Source organism: Phoenix dactylifera, chromosome 3 (genome assembly GCF_051530095.1).
Source record: "Phoenix dactylifera cultivar Ajwa chromosome 3, Ajwa_hap1_PhDact_Kaust_v1.1, whole genome shotgun sequence".
NCBI classification, from domain to species: domain Eukaryota; kingdom Viridiplantae; phylum Streptophyta; class Magnoliopsida; order Arecales; family Arecaceae; genus Phoenix; species Phoenix dactylifera.
Genome location: NC_143192.1, coordinates 8,124,786 through 8,144,853, shown reverse-complemented (window position 1 = coordinate 8,144,853; position 20,068 = coordinate 8,124,786). Strand labels below are relative to the sequence as shown.

The window sequence follows — 20,068 nt, the reverse complement described above, 5'->3', positions numbered from 1 at the left end:
TAGTTATTGTTATTGAACTAATTGAATCTAGGACAAGCTATAGAAGTAGGAGAAACTGGACTTTTTTTTTACGTAGATCAATCAATTTTCTCGTTTTACAAAATACAGAAGTTAGGAAAAAAAATGTGGCAACACAATTATATGTTTTAGTAACCTTACTAATGGATGATAAATTTAAATTAAAAGTGAATATGCAAAGAATATTTTTTAACTCAAGAAAAGGAAATATTTTAATAGTTTTTTGTGCTATTTGAACTGTATCTTCAATAGGTAGTTTAATGGATTGATGAGTTGATAAAGATTCAAGTAATAAAAAAATTATTAGAGTCGGAGACCATGTGGTTAGAAGCACTTGTATCAATTACCCATGTCATATGTTAGTGAGTTGGAAAGAATATATGTCATGTTGATGAAAGTGGTGGTTTTGTCAATATTTAATATGGATAGCAATTGGACATACAACTTTAGCATGCGTTGGGGCATAATAGATGGGCCAAGAAGATTTTCACCATTAGCAACATGATTTGCAGCATGAGTAGGAGTTTTAGTTTCTCCACGATGGTTCGGGCAGCCATATAATTTGTAACAAATATCACGTGTGATCAAGATTATTGCAGTAATCATAGCGTGATCATTTTGTATTGCCATGAACGCCACGACCTCTACAACCACGACCTCTTCATTGGTTACCGAAGTGACTAGAATTATGTTTATTAAAACTTCATGCCTTTAAGAGATCACATCAATTTGACTTGGGGTATTTTTTGTTTCTCCTTTTACAAAATAAGAGAAATTTTTACTTAATGTAGGTAGTGTCTTCATGGTGAGTATTTGGTTCTGAACGATGGAAAAGGAGTCATTGAACCGCATAAGAAATTGAAAAACCTTTTTATCTTGAGAGATCTAGTTCAACTCGTTCATTGTACCATAGGTGTAAGTAGAAAGTGGACATAGATCATTGATTTCATCATGGTATGTTTTAAGTATGGTAAAATAAGAAGCAACAGAAGATTGATCTTAAAAATGCATTAAGATATCTCGCCTGATATGATAAATTTGGGCAGCCTTATTATAAGAAAAGTGTTCCTCCAGATCTTTCCATGCTTCTTTTGAAGTTTCAAAATAGACTATGCTGCTCACAGATCTTTTTACATTGTATTCCAAATCTAGAAAAGCACCATGGTGTTGCAACATTACCATGCATATAGTATTGCTGAACTTTTGTCAGGCTTCTCAAGCGAGCCATCAATAAAACTAATTTTATTCTTGGCTAAGAAAGTAGTCTTCATGGCATACCTCCATAGAGGATAATTGTCACCAGTGAGGACTTAAAAGACTAGGACCATGCCTGGGTTATTTGAGTGGTGGAGAAAGAACGGTGGTGTTATATCAGCACTAGGATTAGAAATAACAGTAGAACTGTAGAAGTAGCCATGATTATCAAATGGAGAATAGAGGGCCAAAGAAAACAAACATCGGGAGGATGATAGGAGAACAAGAAAGAGGGATTGATTGATCAAGAAAAAAATCCACTTTGATAGCATGAGAAATTTGTATTAGAAATATGATAGGAGAACAAGAAAAAGGGGTTGATCGATCAAGAAAAAATCCATTCTAATATTATGAGAAATTTGTATTAAAAATATGATTTGAATTGCTTATACTATTCATAACACTGGTGTGCTTTATGTACAAGTTAAGCCCCCAGATATAGTAGAATACAATAATAAAATTCTATAATTATAGGAAAGATACTAGGGACCAGATATAGTATAATACTATAGCAAAATCCTATAATTTGGTATAAATACTAAATTTGAATATGATAATTAGATCCCATGATTTTTGGAGATTGATATAAGTTGATATACCAAGATTGTGCATGCAATATGTGGTAGCTGTGATATTCAATATCATATATAGTATAATAAGTGAGATTGTGCATGATTCTAAGCTGTAATAAAAGTTGAGATTGGAGGAGAGGGGATGGAGTTGCCTTTAGGGTAAAGGATGGCATGTAGTCACAAGGAAGAATAAGATGGCAGGCTGCGCCAATTGTCATTCATAACCTGCACATGTTTGAAGTTCTGATTGGGCTTTTAATCTTAACTAGCTGTAGACTTGCACAAATGCATAGGATTTGGTATGTACGCCTCGACTCACTAATGTGCTCATGCACAGGCTATATGCACCTCTTTCCTGACTCTTCATGGTCCTGAGTACCTTGTATTAACCCTTAAATGAGCATTGTTTGAAGTTGAGTGTCAGGGGGGTAAACTTATGAAGATCGTATATAATCCCTATGTTCTCTTTTAACTCTTTCGTAACTCTTCATGGTCCTGAGTACCTTTTATTAACCCTACAATGAGCATTGTATATTAATGATTGATGATTATTCTCGTACACGTTTAATTGCTAATATACTCATGCATAGCTTATACACACTCCTATCTACTTGCTGGTGTGGCAGTGTATGATTGAAATTGATTTTCAAAGGCTTTGAATGTGGTTACATTCTCTGACCTCTTTCCTAATTCTTCGTGATCCTGAGTACCTTCTATAACCCTTAAATGAGCATTGTTTTAGGTTGAGTGTCGTGGTAATAAACTTATGAAGATCCTATATCATCCCTATATTCTCTTAACTTTTTCCAAACTGTTTGTGATTATGAGTACTTTTTATTTATACTTAAATTAGTATTGTTTGAGGTTAAGCCAGGTATACTTGGCAACATTATCTGATACCCCTATGTACACATAGCAACATAATATGCAACTCCTATTGGAAAGACTAATTTTTATATTATATTATATAGATTTTGTCGGTGGACTAAATATTTGCGCCGAAATTCCAACAAAGCCTTGGCGAGGTTTCTGTTATAATAATAGAGATGAATGGACATTATAAGGGTAAATGTAGATATTCCATTAGTAATAGATGATATTACTATCATATGGCAAGTGCTACCATCTGTTTTACCAAGGGAGAGTAAATAAGATAGAATTTTACTTCAGCCATGTTTTTATTTATGGCATTTTTTTATGAACACTTGATTTTGGCCCTTGCTTTAGATGATGAAATTGGTATTTGATGTATCAACCGGTTATAAACCTCAGAAAACCTTGACTTCTTCCTGAGAGTCCTAATTAGCTCCCCGCCATGATTCCTTGTTCTATCAAACCTCTTGCTTTCCTGCTTTGTTTTAACCTTGTGGAACTCATCCACTTTGATGCTCTCAAGTTATCAAGCAATGGCCGAGATCCCAGCCCGGCTATACGAATCAATTGTAGTGGGAGGAAGGATTAATTAAATATTTTAACGGGAATTTAGAATAATTAAGCCAGGAAAGGGTAAATGGGATTTTAGAAAACAAACTTTTGTTTATCCGCATAAGTCCTTAGAAAGTTGGATTCCCATGACCTTATATTCAATGCCATGCGCAAGGCTCTGTGACACCTTTCATCACTTTAGGCTTTGTCACGACCCACAACTTCACCCGAAAAAGCTAGTCCTAATGTTCTCACCAGGTTAAAAGACTAAATTAATTGAAGTCCAATCACAAGTATCACAACCAAAATCAAAAGGCTAACTCTAGCATTCTCGCTAGGCTAAGATACCAAATTTATTGAAATCTAATTATAACTACTACAACCAAAATAGGCCTATGTTATCATATTCCCTAGTCCATATAGGCAATGTGTCATCCAAAAAAGCTAATCAGAAGGTGTTGTTCAAATTTTTTGATCCTATATAAATATCTAAAATCTATCTAATATATAGCTGATGTACACAACATATGCCCGTATAAGTTCTCACAAAATTCGTGCTACCAAATGGTGGACAATAGCCTCCCCTAATTGACAGCAGCACTCTGTGGGCTTGCAATCCTTGTGAGCAGTAGTCAGCGGAGAAGACGATGGTGTTGTGGAATCTGGAAAAGAGAACCCGTGGAGAAAGCTAATTGCAGCCGTAAAATTTATAAAAAAAAGTACGGAAGCAAGACATATGAGATTATCATTTATAGGAAAATGGTACACCTTTTATTCTCTTTTCTTCTCATGCAGGAGAGAAGAAAAGGAGGAAAGAGAGGAAGCAAATTAAAAGAAACACTACCAACCGAGCAGAACACAAATGAGACTATCGTGGCAGGTTATCTACTCAATCCCATGCATCTTCCTCAACTTGCAGATGAACTCTTGAACCTTTGCCGGGTCAGGAAGCACTTTGGCAACAGATTCCCTTCCCAAGCATCTCTTCATCCAGGCACCGAGTTTGGGGCACTGTTCCTCTACCTTGAAGCCCCCGAATTGCTCATAGCCATAAAACCAAGAGATGTGAGGAATGAGGACGATGTCCATAAACCCAAATCCGTTCCCTGCAAAGTATTCTTTCTCCCCAAGGGCTCCCTCCAACAGCTTTAAACACTCTTCAAACTCTTTCTTTGCCACCTCTAACGCCTCGCCTTTGCTTTTCCATATCTTGCTTCCCCCCTCAAATATCTGCAGATTTTGACCAAAGTTAATATGACCGGAACTTAGCACGTAGTTTCTTAACCATTAGTATTTGATTTTTAGTCAACTAGGACTAAAAGTTATAGTATAGCACCACTGATGAGAGTGTAAATCTTGTAAATTAGAAACTATAGGCTAACCTTCTTGTCCACAAAGTCTGCCCAAAACTTGGCCACCGATCGCTCATAAGGGTTCGTGGGAAGTAAGGGTGGTGAAGGCCACGTCTCATCGACGTAGTTGAGGATGACCAGGGATTCGCAGAGTGGCTTGCCATTGTGTAGCAAGACGGGCACCTTCTTGTAGATTGGATTTGATTGCAGTAGTAGCTCACTTTTGTTTCCAAGCAAGTCCTCTTCGCGTGCCTCAAACTTGATGCCTTTCTCCTCTAATGCTATCTTCACCCTCATTGCAAAAGGGCTCACCCAGAAGTCCAGGACTACGACCTCGTCCTTCTTCGACATCTTTCTATCTCTTTTCTTCTCTATGTTGGTGAGTGCAGGAATATGGATCGATGCTTTTATAGGAAAATGTGCCGTTGTCAACCCAATGATAAGATCAATGCATGGACGACAACTTCAAAGCCCTGCTGTTCCGTTCCCCTTGGAATCATCCCAAGCCAAAGGTTATTGAACGCATCTTCTTGTCCCTTTGGAAGTTGGGAGTCTTTGATCGTCTGGAGTAAAATATTCGCGAAAAAAGAAAATTACTTGAGGTAAAGCACTTGTATAAAAGCAATTTTTGAAGCCAGAAGTTAGATAAGCTCGTCATCTGAATTAATCCCGATGGACATAAATGAGTCCTGCATTAGGAGTAGACTGCAAGTCTAGGTGCACCAGACTACAGATTACAGAGAAAGAAGGAAAAGAATCATTGTGATGAGAGTCTTCTTTCTCCTAAGTTCGTCGGATGGAATTCCACTCCAAGTCGAATTCCGGTCGCAACCAAGCTCTATTTAGAGCTCCTCCTATCCTCCCCATCCTCCCTCACCGGAGAACTAACCCCAATCGAAGTTTAATCACCAAATTCTTCTCCAATTCCTTCCGCAATCATCAATCATTATTAGCACTATTGTCATGGCTAAGTATTGCTGGAGGCCAGGTGAGAGCCAAAATTCTTTGATTAATCATTTCTCCACTTCTTTTCGAGTTTATGGATCAGGGATTCCGGCCGGTGATTGCTAAATTTTTGGTGGGAAAAGAGCAATGCCCTATTTCCCCTATTTTGGTAAACAAACCCATGTTTCGCTTGTTTTCAATTGGTTTTGCTGACGACGCTTGTCACCGAGGCCTTCGTCCAGTTCCTCATAGTGGACGGAAGCCATGGCCGGAGTTTCTACCGTCGGGATGCCTCTGTTCCATGGGTTAAGGGGGTCAGAACCCCTATTTTTTATAGTCATAGGCAGTATTGGCTGCCAGTCACTGCCGACCGCTGGCCACTTGTTGGCCAGTCGTGGGTGCCTGATCCCGGGCACCACTTGCAGCCACCTTCTTCCCTTCCTCTTCCTTGGTTGGAGAGAGAAGCTTCTTCTCTCTTTTTTTTTCTCTTCTCCATTTTCTCTCTCTTTTGATTCTCTCTCTATTGGACTTTCTCTCTCTACTTGGACTGTCTGTCTACTCTCTCTATAGAGATATTAGGTCTAGCATGGCACCTCTCTTCATGATTATGGATCCACTCTGGTGAAGGGCCCTAATTTATGGCTGGCGGGTAGCACGCCAGCCCCCACCTTAGCCCTTCTTGGATATTGTTAGAATTGGTCACCCTGACCTCTACTGAAATCTCTATATTCTAATGCAAGTATGATATGATGAACTCCACTTTGATTGGACCCTATAAATACGAGTCTTAGTGATTTATGGAACGACCTAGGTGAAAGGTCCTGATCTAGGATCGTTGAGCGGTGTGTCAGCACCCATCCTAGCTTCTGTCACACACTATTAGATTTGATTGCCTCTATCTTTGTTGAACTATTTGTGTTCTAGTCATAGCATGATTTGATGAATTTCACTTTGATCGTTTCGACCGGATGTCGGGCATTCCCACTTGGTTAGCCTTGTGAGAGTGTTAGAATTTAATATTTTTAGTTAAAAAATTAAATATGATGAAATTTTAATAAAAAATATAATTTTTTGATATTAGGCTGTAAATTTTTTTTTGAGATTAATTAGATCTGTTAGCTGGATTGCATTCACAAGATAAATAATATTTTATTTTTTTTAAAATTTATTAGCAATCATTAAATTATTATAATCATGACTTTGAGTGGTATTTTTTTTGGTACATTGTGGTATTATTCATGATGCATAAATTTGATGGATAGTATCTTATTATGTAATATATTATTATAAAATATTATGATGATATATGATTTTATTATGGACCTAATTGATTGATTTTGACCCTCAAGATTTTAGAACTGAAATATGAAATCAAAAACTATTTGAATTTCGACTGGCTATGTTGAGGACTCTGCCAATGGAGACTAATATGTTGGCATATGAATTATCCTAAAAATTGTGTCCAAGATAATTAATGACATACCGCCAGTAGACCAGTGATCCTAAATGACTTTGCTGCAAGATGATGCACAACTCATTGCAAGAAGATTAGTCGGTATTATGACTCTGTCATAGGATGATATGGTCATAGCTCAGGATCGATAAGATAAATTGAATATTTGAAAGAATTTGAATCCATGAATAGAATTTAATATTTTTAGAAAGATTTGATTCGTATATTAATACTACATATATACTTATTTTCTGTAAATTATTATCTATTTGATTGCCTGATTTATTTAACTAAAGTTGCTATTGCTCACTGGGTTGTTTAACTCATTATACAATTTTTTATTTTTTTTTTACAGATTCGAAGAACTAGCCTATTGGGATTTTTCAATATGGGAGAGCTAGCAGAACTTTGACACAAGTTATTTTAGAATAGAATTTATTTAAATTAATGTACTATCCTAGGATATTGTTAGAATCGTGATACATTTTAATGTTGAGCTAATTATTAAAATAAAATGTGTATATTATTATTTATATTGTTTTGCTGCATATTTATGAAATAACGTTGAGATGTCCTTTATGCTTGTGGGCAGAGTTTCTTATGAGTATGCAATAATTGTCGCGACCCTCAGTTCGTGAACTGTCGGGGCGTGACAATCACCCATAGAGTCAAATAAGTGCAAGCATTGTTACCAAACTTCTAAGACTCCAAGAACTAAAACAAACACAAACAAGTACTCTGACAATTCTCCATGTCTCGTATTTCTTCTGTCATAATGGGACACATTGCAGCTTCTCTTTGTTTTCCGTCACTAGAATCATTGAAGTCAAATGTATCATAGAATTTCCCATGCTAGAGCGTAAAATAAATATGCATCAACCACAAGGCAGAAATTCCAAAATACCGCTGCACAGTAAGCTTGATATTTACATTGGAACTGTATGTCAAATTCATTACCTAATATGAGATTTATTCCCCTCCCCCAAATCCTTTTCAAGGTAACAAAGGCTGAGGCTCCAAATTCCCCTGGCCGATGAAGGCCGGAGTTGAACCCTAGTGTCTGATATTAGGTAATGACTATAATTGAAAAAAAAATAATGGTAAAATTATTCCGGATATGGATGCCTCAATAAAATGCTTAGGAAGCTAAAATGCAAGGAAAAGGCAACCATTAAATCTTAAGCAACTGTAAAACATTAGAGTTACAATCTTGCAGTATACATAAGAGGAAACATGGATGGCTATTATCATAATAGGGGGCATTGATGTCTGCCATATACCATCTAATCAATGCACTCCCACAGTGGCTTCTCCTTTTGCTCACTTGGGAGATTTGAGGGTACTTTTATCACAAAAGGCAATGCCCTACACAGGCAGAGGCTAAGGGACCATAAGTGAAGGCTTAAAATAATTTGAATCCATAGTATAAATATCCAGTGGTATTTGGTTCAATACAATTAAATCTGAGAACAAATAACTTACCAAATCTAAAAATTCAGCCCAAACACCCATTAACATGTCTAAATTCCCAACCTGCATCTGGGTCTACAAGCGACCCCATCAGGCAGTCCTAGACTAGATTACCATGGAGCAAATCTAGTCTATCGTGAACTGATATTACATTGCTCGTCTTACATAAGCACAACTACAATCACTTGTATGTGGGACTGCAAGGAAGCATCTGCCAATTTGTCAGCCATGCTTGAACATAAAAATGATAAATATCCTTTTATGAAATGGAACAATTTACAACAGAGTGCTGCGAGCCACCATGTAAGCCAAATGCATAAATCACCCCTGCTTGCATACTGGATTGTGGAATGACTGAACCAAAGGACAAGCATTCAATCATTTGCCTGAATAGGAGGTTCAGTTTGCACTTTCCATGTCTCGAATTCTACAGCTCTTAGCATGAAGGAACTTGCATTCCGGTGACCACCACCTCCATATTCCTGGATATAAAAGTAACTAATATGAATTTGCTTCCAGATCATGTATCTTAAGCTACACAATGTACAACCTGAGAGATGGGTGTTGTGTCCTCGGTATCCACACTTCTGATGCTTACTTTTAGCATTTGATCATCTCCAATCTCTGGAACTTTGTACACTACAGCTCCAATACCCCTGGAAATAAAAGTCGAGTAATAACAAGGCCTTAAAAGTATACTGAGGCCCATGACCTGAAATGCATGAAGGACACAAGTTGCAGAGGCCAAACTGAAAAAGTAGTTTTCATGGAAATTAAGCTTTAGGATTAGATATTTGAGGATGCAAAGTCACTACAAAAAAACCACAGCATATGTGCAATAGTAACACTTTCTAGGTACCGGAATATTAAAAGAAAATGTTAAGACTCCAGAATTTGTAAGCAATAGTTATGAATAAGTCTTGAAAATGAGTGACAAGTGATGACAGTTTAGGCTTTAAAGGAAACGAGCATGACTCCCAATTCCTTTAGAAGAAAACTCTGTCACTGTAAAAGGTGTCATGCTTCCAACGTTTAGTCTGATACCTTCTGATGATTATCATAAAGATAATTCTTCCAAATCTGATTAAAGAAACCAGTAACATCATGTTGAAGAACTGAACTTGTCTCAACCCCAACAACATTCATCATCCAAAGACCTTGAGAGATTCTACCATATATACCACATTAGGCCCTGATAAATGTCCCCCTTGAAAAGAACAATCTCCCTTCTCATTAGTGAAAAAATCCCTCAACATAAAAGTTGCTTCAGTCAGAACTAGAGGGTCCTTATGTCTATGCAATCAATCAACATGAACAAACTATATTCCCTTTGTTATTCACTTTATACCAGCAATGAGAAATTGCACTTCTGATGGCATTTTACCCTTTTCATCCCCCTCTTGATGATGACAATTATTAATACAGTTCTGAGGAGACACATGGATAGAGTGGACTGCACATCAACTCTTTTTTTCAATTTTCCCTCTCTTTTCTTTCTTCTCCCTTTTCTTCTATTCCCATAAATTTTACAGTTAGCTGAGACATAAATTTGATTGCCTTGTCTCACAGTACTGACTACAAAACTTGGTGATGCTAACAAGCTGTAGGCTTGTTGCTCTCTTTTATTTCCCAGTTAACTTCATCTTGCAACAACAAAGACTTGGTGACACTAGATGCTAGATCTGATAGTATGGTAGCAGTATAATGCAGCAGATAACAAGACTATTATGTGCACATGACTGAAGAGTAGCATGCAAAAAATTCCCAAAAGATATACAATAGTTCAAGTGATTGTAAATTTAATTCATTGTGTTGATCCCATCAATGCAATTTGAGGGAACCTCCAAAATCAACACGCACAGGAAATGGGGCATGATCTTCAACTCGGGTATTGGCATTGAATCCTTGTTTAGTAAATGCCCAAAAGAACTATAAAAAGAAGAGGATTGGGAGTGAGAGTGTGAGAGAGAGAGCTCTAAGGGTTGGCCCCCAGGTCCCGCAGAACCAGGAAACCTACCAGTACCTTACCGGTTCGATACAATACAGTCAATATGGTTGGTACGGTACGAATACAACTTCTAACCATTTTTTCTCACTTTATCTCAGTACGTCTCCATACAGATTAGCATGCCTAAGTTTGGGTTGGTACACATCTCAATACGTCTCGGTATGGGGCGGTATACCTCGGTACAGGACAGTATAAGGCTTGTATTGATCCAAACTTGAGTTTCATACCGGTTTCCACTTAGTACAGTATGGTATGCTACATATTTGATGTTACGGGGCAATACAATGGACTATGGTTGGCCCCCTCTTTGCCCTAAGAAAAGAGAGCTAGGCGCCCCCTCCCCCCAATGCTACTCAATCTAGTATAGCACATATGTCTTGAGGATTTCTCTCTTGGGTTTAAGGGACAATTAACCTAGCATAAGTGCCCTACAATAAACTATGAGCTAATGCATCAAGTCAAAGCCTACACCTAGGACCCAATGTCAAGCTTAAGTAGGAATATGAGTTTCAGAATAAGCTAAATCACAATACAAGTTCATGAGACTGCACATGTAGGCCAGGATTGGGATCATAATTGCGGTCATTAAATGTAAAATTAATTAACTCTTAATGAATTGGACTCATCAAATCTCATGTAACCCTTACTCTTATGTTTTAAGTGATATGAGAAAACAATATTACAAACATTGTTAGGTTTCCCTTCTTGCAATGATTCAGCCACTTGTACCTTAATCTGTATTATAAAATTTTCAATTAGTGTCCAATTCATAACCGGATTGCCCATCCTTTAGGTTTTCAAGTTCGATGAGACATCATTAGAACACTTTATCCAATAAATCATTTGCAAAAGAGAAATATTCTTTAATTTTATTTTTAAATAAAATTTAAATTTATCAAAACTCTTTTGACAAACCATCAGCATCAAATTTTAATTACTTAACCAATACTCACATCCAAGGACTGCCCTACCGCCCTATACCACCTAGTACGGGACATACCGTACAATACCAGAAGAGAACTGGTACGAAACACCACTTCAAGTCGGTACAAGCCCCGTACCGCTCGTACCGAGGCATACTGCCCCCATACCAAGGCATACTGAGGTGCGTATCGGTCCATATCGAGGCATATCGAGATAAAAATTAAGCAATTGGGTAAAAAAGCTATTTCGGCATAGGTGTACCGTACCGTACCAAACCGAACAGATAAGGTACCGATATAATATCCAGTACCAAGATTGCGAACCTTTCTCACACCAATGACAATCTCCGTCACCCCAAATAATATGTAAATAGTGATCTTTCATTTAAGCTCCAAATAAGTTTCTTCATGGTACTTTTATGACCTCATTTGGTAGTTCATCATCATATGATATAACAAGGAACTTCTTATTCGATCTCATTCTGTTATTGTAATAGTGCTCTTTTAATTTAGAAATCATTCTCATCAATGTTAGTCGGCATCCTATGCACCTTTTTTATATTTTACAACCTCAAGATAGAGGAATACAAATGATGAAAATGACTAGAATTGGTTGTATTAATTAGAAATTACATTTATCTAATTATTGTATTTATCCATTTTGAACCATAGTCCCTCCTTACATTGTTAGTGTCACCGGCAGTTGGTTAAGGCCTAAATTTAGTTAAAAAATAAGCCTAGGTAATAGGTAGGACAAAGGTCCGTAATCTTCAAACTAAGAACCATGCTGGTTAGGTGCCGGTACAGTATAGTAGCGAACTGAACCTCACCAACACTCAGTATGCATATACAGTTAGGTACCGGTTCACTATTTTTTGGCTTTTTCTCGTTAGTTCATTTTTCTTGATTTCTAAGATTATTTTAAATTTTATGGATTTTCAAATTTTGATTTTACAAGTGTTCTAATATTATTTATTTCATAACGTCTAGGGACCCTCTTAAATTTTCCTCTTCTCTCTCTAAGAGAGTAATGTCTCTCTTCCTCTCCTAAGCAAATCACTCTATTTTTGCACCCTATCAAATCAATCCAACTAGAACCTTAGGGTAGCATAACTGATCTCCACCAAGTAATCCAAGCCAAATAACTCCCTCACAATTGTTCAGTGGATTTGGATCACCTTGGTTTCTTTACTGTATTTCAGGCATACATCCACTAACATATATTTGCCAAAATCTAAATGAGAAACACTTTGTATAACACTTCTTTCAATTTTTTTAGCCTTCTATAAAGCTGTACGCACACTACAAAGACCCAATTATTTGGTATCATGTCAATCAGCCAATGAAGATTAAAAAAAAATGGGTCTCTCCCTACACCTCACTCATAACTAAACTAACAAGCATGATTTATTAAACTAATGCACGTACCGCATGGCAAATCATTAGCATTCAGGGCTTATCAAATAATGTGGATGCTAAAATTAAGGATCCAATAATGTTGGAGTCTGAGTTCTATTAGAGTGCTGAGGAAATTAAGGATGCTGGAAGCTCAAAGATGCTAACCTGCTCTCTGAGTTGAGTGCAATTTTTTATTTAAAAGAAACAAAGAATGAAAGAAAGAAACAAACAAAAAGGTCTTGGAGAAGACTAATTTGATCTGGGACAAGCTTAATTTGACTTGGAAAACGATAATGAATCAAAGAATAGAAGCTTACCTTAGTTTTAGATTGTGGCTCTTAATAGCTAGCTGGTGTCCAAGCTCGCTCCTCAGGTTCGAAATGGAATCAGCATCAACAGCCTAACATAGCAAAAGCCAGCAAGGAAAAATTATAATCATTCTAATTTCCAAAGTACTGAATCAGCAACTTGTATGTACATATCTGATTGCATATACAAAAATGTGCAAATCTACATAAGAGCAAGTTCAAGCATTCAACCAATAAGTCAACCGAACAAAAACTAGCCAAAAGCTAGCTATAATGCATAACTGACAGACATATCCATTGCAGTTCAGACTCTGAAGGCTTCTATACATTTCAAAGAAAGTGAAAATACAATAAATAAAAATGGATAAATGCCAAATTAAATCCTCAAAGTTTGGACACTTCAACACAAAAGTTGGCAATCTTACCATGACAATAAATATCATGCCTCAAGCATGAATTTCAGTCATTTCTAACCTTATTAACTAGAATCTGTGAAGCCTCAAAGTACTGGTTGGAAAACTCAACTAACCATGGTCTGCCATACCGCCCCATACCACCTTGTACAGGCCATACCGCCCCGTACCGGTAAAAAACCGATACAAAACACACCTTCTAGTCGGTACAAGCTCCGTACCATCCATACCGAAGCGTACCGCCCAAGGTTCGCCGTACCGGTCCGGGTCGACGTACCGGTGGCCGTCCGGACCGGTACATACCGGCCGGTTCGCAGAGCCAGACATTTTTTTTTTAAAATGTTGTCTCTGTTGGATCTTAAATTAAGTGAAAATTGATGTTTTTTTATTGCTTTTTTCATGATTTTTGATGTTGTTATATTTAAATTTAGGGTTGAAATTTGAAACATATATGATGCATGATTGCATGTTATGTTTTCCTCCCGTTCCAAATGATAAAATCATACACATAAAATATCTTCAAATTAAGATACAATCATTTACATACATTTAAAGTACTTTAGGATATCTAAAATCGGGACGAGTGCCGATGGCTCTCGTAGATATCTGGATCGTAAGTATAATCAGGAGGAGGCAAATCAACCCAATCAGAAGGAACGCGCGCCAGCTTATAAGAACTGTCGGATCTCTCGCTCACGCTTTGGCTCTGAGAGGTGTCCTCTGATTATGTAGGGGCCTATCCAAATATGGCGGAAGCAAAATCCAATGCACCATATCCATATTCGTCAGGCTGAGGCTGTGGATAATAGAATCTGTATCCATATGTTGTCGGATCTGCAGTCGTATCCTGTCTTCCTGAACGACCTCGAGGAGCCCGTCTTCTATATCCAATGATATCCTCACGAAATCTATCAGGTGGTCGACCGTGGTCCGTATCCTGTGTAGCACCCATAAATTGGGACTCACCGGTGAAATAAAGACCACCCTCCGGCTGTGTCTCATGAGTACCATACTGTCCTCCGCTCCCTCCATGGCTAGAAGATCCATCACCACCAGAACCTTCATCGCTGCTAGTCCAAGTCTCTTCCTCGACACTCTCCATTGGGATTCTTTGTTTTCCTTTCCTGGCCCTCTTTGTCTGGCTCCCCTGTGCCTGCGGCAGATCAGCTCTGGGAGTGCGTGGAATATTGCGCTCAGCCCATTGCTCTGGATCGACCCCAGCTTCGGTGGCTATGAAGGTAGCTGGTCGTGGAGGCGATCCTGGCTCGTCAAGCTCGGGCTCCTGCTGCTGGCCTACAAGCCAGCCGAGTAGTGGATCATCGTCATCAGCGGTGAAGGACCCGTAAATGGGATCTGTATACTTGAGCTCCACTTCCTCCTGGATGCACTTTAGCCTCAACCGCAAATTGTAATGCACATAAACAAGGTCGTTGAGGCGCTTTTGCGTCAAACGGTTTCTTTGTTTGCTGTGGATAGGGGCGAAGGTGGACCAATTGCGCTCACATCCACTAGAGGAGACTGTTTGGGAGAGGATCCGGATAGCTATCCGCTTTAGATTTCTCGCGGATCCGCCAAAATGCACCCACCATTCAGCTGCAAAAATATTTATGAAAATTACATATATGCTAGTTCCATAATAGTAACTAAGTAACACCAAGTAAATGTTTTCCTGATGTGTCATGTACCTGGATTCATATTGTGTTTGCTGACGACAGCCGCTCGTTGGCCAAAACTATAGCTGCCTCTCTAAATAATTTGCTCTATGAAAAATAAGCATAAGAAAACCATGTTAATAATTGAAGATGCCGATATACTTACACATGCTGGTAATTACTAAATCATAATTACCTCTTCAAGACATAGGGCCGCTTTTTCTGGATCTGCCTCCATCTTGTAAATCACATTACGCAAAGCATCCAGAAGTGTTTCATCCATACCAATTCCATCTATGCTGTACTGAAACCGGGGGTTTAGGTAGTATGCTGCACATATACAAGACTATCTTAGCATAATTATATAATTATATCCATCACTATAATTGTCACTATAATTATATCTTAGCTTACCTGCTAGATGTAATTCCGTACCCATTTGCGCTCCCCACCGTTGCTCAATGATGTTGATGTATGATCGGCCATGTGCTGGATCTGCCTCCATAATCTGATCCTTTGCCTTGACCATCATGTGATACAAAAATTCCATTTGGGGGTAGATCTCGCTATCTACGGCCCGCAGCACTTCATATAATGGTTTGATAGCTTTGACTATTGTAGTAGCCCGCTGCCAGAATGGCTGTTTCGTCACCAAGTCTTCTATCTTGCTCCCTTCAGTGCCGGCATAAGAATATCTACTATCATACCACTCGGAACTGGTAAACATCTGACGTAGGGCTCCTCTCTTCTCGAGTATGCTATCAAGTGCGATGAAGTTGGTAGCAAACCGTGTGACTCCTGGTCTCAGAATCTCTCCCCCTGCATACTTTCTCATCAATGAAAAAACCCAGTTATGGTTATAAATATACCTGGTAATGCGTTGGGCTGTCTCCACCGTTTGTTGCACCCAACAGATCTTTCCAATGTCCATCAACATAAGATCGATACAATGTGCAGCACATGGGGTCTAGCAAATATGTGGCCGCCGCTCCATCAAGACCTGCCCGGCAGCCTTATATTGCGGCCCATTATCAGTGACGACCTGCACGACATTCTCCTCTCCTACCAAATCAATCACATCCTCCATAAGTTTCAGCATGTACGAGGTGTTGTGCACATAAGCCGAAGCATCAATCGACTTGTGGAAGGTCTTAGCATCACAGTATGTCAGGAAGTTGATGATGCTCCGCTTGGTCGGACCGGTCCAACCATCGCACATGATGGTTAGTCCATATATGGGCCACTTGCTCTTGTAGGAGTCAATCCAATTCTCCAGCTCCTCCTTATTGTTGTCAAGAAGCTCACCGTATATGTCCTTCGGGCCTGGAGGAGCTACACCGGGACCGGCAGCTTGTATGGCGGCAATGGCAGACCTGTAGTATGTATTGTCTGCCACATTCGCTGGGATGTGGCTGAAGTGAAACCAGGATCCAATAGCTCGCCACATAGTTTTCTTCTTATCCTTCATCCACATTGTGTCTACCCTCTGCTGCTTTGAATCTCTACTGGGGAGAGCATGCGGATCTACATCATGAATTGTCGCTCCTTGTGGAATTCCTCTAGATGATTTCTTTCGGCTACCAAAACTACCCAGCATAGATGAAATCCAGCCACATTCTTTGCTGACGCCCTCCCTGACTGAAGTTATCCTCAAGAACTCTGGATCTTTTCTAGTGCTCCCAGAACCGCCGCCCGACTCGTATGAAGAGGGCCCAAATCGAGCCCTATGCCTGGCCACCTCCTCCTGCTGCCACTGTCATCCAGGCTTGCATGCATGGCCGCCTGAATATCCGCCTCCTCCTCATCTAGATCCTCGACCTCCTCTGGCTCCCTAGAGTGATAAGAAGGTGGCTCTGCCGCTTGGCGATCGACCTCCGCCCTCTTCTTGGAAGCCATCTCCTTCGCTTCTTTGGCCTCAGCGAGATTCTGCCTCATCAGCACACGAATCTCGCTAGGACAATTTGGGCACGTAGCAACCTCACCGGAATTTCCGGCTAAGTGTTGCTTTAACCTGGTTACCCCTCCTCCCTTGAAAACCTTGTCGCAAAACTTGCATTGAAACTGGTGTCGTTGCCCCTCACTTCCAAGTCTTCGCCCATAAGACCAGCCAATATCACGCTTTGCAGGGTTCGTTTTTCTTGATGGCTCCATTTCTATCATAGAAGGACAACTTATCAAAAAATTAAGCTAATAACGTAAATTTCTGCACTATCTTATTATTTAAGTAATTTATAAACTATTTTTTTAAATAAATTATTAACAAAATTAATGAAATAACATAGGACAAAAAAACCGCAACTTAAATAGTCTCCACTGGATTTTTTGGGCAGGACCTCCTCCTCAATTTGTGGGCTATCTCTCAAATCTTCCCGTTTCTGATTACTCTTCAGAGGCTCATTCCTGGATTTTAGTTATTCTGGAGTTATTAACAGAGCCTCTCGTTCGTTTTTTATAACCGAACGAGCGAGGAAAGAAGTGGCCGAGAGGCCACTTTTTTCGTGCTGTCAACTCAAAAAAATAAGTGGCTGAGAGCCACTTCTTTTTTTAAAACAAAAGTATCAGAAAATAAGTGGCCGAGAGGCCACTTCTTTGTATTTTTGATGGGAAGGAGTGGCCAGAGGCCACTTCCTTTCCCATCAAAAAAAAAAGCTGTGGCCTGTCGGCCACAGCTTTTTTTTATTATTATTTGAAAGAAGTGGCCCACGGGCCACTTCTCCCTTAAAACCACGCGTGGGCACGTGGCGCTGTGGTTCCCAAAAAAAAAAAAAATACCAGGCTTTTTTTTTTTTTGAAAGAAGTGGCCCGTGGGCCACTTCTTTCCAAAAAAAAAACCCGGCTTTTTTTAAGGAAGACTTTCAAAAAAAAAGCCGGGTTTTTTTTTTTGGGAACCACAGCGCCACGCGCTGTGGTTTTTAAAACCACGCTCCCGCGCGTGGTTTTAAGGAAGAAGTGGCCCACGGGCCACTTCTTTCAAATAATAAAAAAAAAAAGCTGTGGCCCACAGCTTTTTTTTTTGATGGGAAAGGAAGTGGCCTCCGGCCACTCCTTCCCATCAAAAATACAAGGAAGTGGCCTCTCGGCCACTTCTTTTCTGATACTTTTGTTTTAAAAAAAGAAGTGGCTCTCGGCCACTTATTTTTTTGGGCCACTTCTTCCTTAAAACCACGCGCGGGCGCATGGTTTTTAAAACCACGCGCCATGCCGTGGTTTTAAAAACCACAGCGCGTGGCGCTGTTGTTCCCAAAAAAAAAATACCTGGCTTTTTTTTAAAAGAAAACCCGGCTTTTTTAAAACCACGCACCGCGCGTGGTTTTAAGGAAAAAGTGGCCCACAGGCCACTTCTTTCCAAAAAAAAAAAGCCGGGTTTTTTTTTGGGAACCACAGCGCCACGCGCTGTGGTTTTTAAAACCACCGCGTGGCGTGTGGTTTTAAGGAAGAAGTGGCCCACGGGCCACTTCTTTCAAATAATAATAAAAAAAAAGCAATAAAAAAAAAGCTGTGGCCGACAGGCCACAGCTTTTTTTTTTGATGGAAAAGGAAGTGGCCTCCGGCCACTCCTTCCCATCAAAAATATAAAGAAGTGGCCTCTCGGCCACTTCTTTTCTGATACTTTTGTTTTAAAAAAAGAAGTGGCTCTCGGCCACTTATTTTTTTGAGTTGACAGCACGAAAGAAGTGGCCTCTCGGCCACTTCTTTCCTCGCTCATTCGGTTATAAAAATCAAACGAGAGGCTCTGTTAATAACTCCAGAATAACTAAAATTCAGGAATGAGCCTCTGAAGAGTAATCAGGGACGGGAAGATTTGAGAGATAGCCCACAAATTGAGGAGGAGGTCCTGCCCAAAAAATCCAGCGGAGACTATTTAAGGTGCGGTTTTTTTGTCATATGTTATTTCATTAATTTTGTTAATAATTTATTTAAAAAAATAGTTTATAAATTACTTAAATAATAAGATAATGCAAAAATTTACTTTATTAGCTTAATTTTTTGATAAGTTGTCCTTTTATGATAAAAATGGAGCCATCAAGAAAAACGAACCCTGCAAATCATGATATTGGCCGGTCTAATGGGCGAAGACTTGGAAGTGAGAGGCAACGACACCAGTTTCAATGCAAGTTTTGCGACAAGATTTTCAAGAGAGGGGTAACCAGGTTGAAGCAACACTTAGCCGGAAATTCCGGTGAGGTTGCTACGTGCCCAAATTGACCTAGCGAGATTCATGTGCTGATGAGGCAGAATCTCACTGAGGCCAAAGAAGCGAAGAAGATGGCTTCCAAGAAGAGGGCGGAGGTCGATCGCCAAGCGGTAGAGCCACCTTCTTATCACTCTAGAAAACCAGAGGAGGTCGAGGATCTAGATGAGGAGGCAGATATTCAGGCGGCCATGCATGCAAGCCTGGATGATCAGTAGCAACAGGAGGAGGTGGCCAGGCAAAGGGCTCGATTTGGGCCCTCTGCATACGAGTCGGGCGGCGGTTCTGGGAGCACTAGACAAGATCCAGAGTTCTTGAGGACAACTTCAGTCAGGAAGGGCGTCGGCAAAGAACGTGGCCGGATTTCATCTATGCTGGGTAGTTTTGGTAGCCGAAAGAAGTAATCTAGAGAAATTCCACAAGGAGCGACAATTCATGATGTAGATCCGCATGCTCTCCCCAGTAGAGATTCAAGGCAGCAGAGGGTAGACACAATGTGGATGAAGGATAAGAAGAAAACAATGTGGCGAGCTATTGGATCTTGATTTCACTTCAGCCACATCCCAGCGAATGTGGCAGACAATACATACTACAGGTCTGCCATTGCCGCCATACAAGCTGCCGGTCCCGATGTAGCTCCTCCAGGCCCGAAGGACATATACGGTGAGCTTCTTGACAACAATAA

At 39.6% G+C, this 20,068-nt stretch overlaps 3 protein-coding genes across 6 annotated transcripts in view; all 3 read right to left on the bottom strand.

The window, feature by feature from the left end:
* Positions 1-4,040: 4,040 nt before the first annotated feature.
* Positions 4,041-4,972, bottom strand: LOC103710563 (putative glutathione S-transferase parC). The gene is made up of 2 exons (XM_008796339.3): positions 4,652-4,972; positions 4,041-4,499 (listed from the first exon to the last, which is right to left on the bottom strand). Exons 1-2 carry the CDS (start codon positions 4,970-4,972, stop codon positions 4,155-4,157), a joined length of 666 nt encoding a protein of 221 aa, XP_008794561.3. The 3' UTR covers positions 4,041-4,154.
* A 3,442-nt stretch (positions 4,973-8,414) lies between these two features.
* Positions 8,415-20,068, bottom strand: part of LOC120107153 (DHHA1 domain protein) — a 34,442-nt gene continuing 22,788 nt past the window's right edge. For 2 of the 4 annotated variants that reach the window (XM_039120326.2, XM_039120328.2), the window contains 3 exons: positions 13,136-13,218; positions 9,040-9,145; positions 8,415-8,971 (listed from right to left, as the gene is read on the bottom strand). In XM_039120326.2, the coding sequence (XP_038976254.1) occupies positions 8,864-8,971; positions 9,040-9,145; positions 13,136-13,218 (297 nt within the window). In that variant the 3' untranslated portion in view covers positions 8,415-8,863. Of the gene's footprint in view, positions 8,972-9,039; positions 9,202-13,135; positions 13,219-20,068 lie in introns of all 4 variants that reach the window. The other 2 variants (XR_015976101.2, XM_039120327.3) reach the window with 2 other exon arrangements.
* On the bottom strand, positions 13,895-16,885 carry LOC148714223 (uncharacterized). The gene is made up of 3 exons (XM_088717652.2): positions 15,606-16,885; positions 15,225-15,521; positions 13,895-15,132 (listed from the first exon to the last, which is right to left on the bottom strand). Exons 2-3 carry the CDS (start codon positions 15,232-15,234, stop codon positions 14,276-14,278), a joined length of 867 nt encoding a protein of 288 aa, XP_088573778.1. The 5' UTR covers positions 15,235-15,521; positions 15,606-16,885; the 3' UTR covers positions 13,895-14,275.

Excerpts from the sequence above, each read along its gene's own strand:
- LOC103710563 (XM_008796339.3), bottom strand. The coding sequence starts at position 4,972 with ATGTCGAAGAAGGACGAGGTCGTAGTCCTGGACTTCTGGGTGAGCCCT. Across the intron at positions 4,500-4,651 it reads CAGACTTTGTGGACAAGAAG|ATATTTGAGGGGGGAAGCAA; the intron begins GTTAGCCTATAG and ends CAAAATCTGCAG.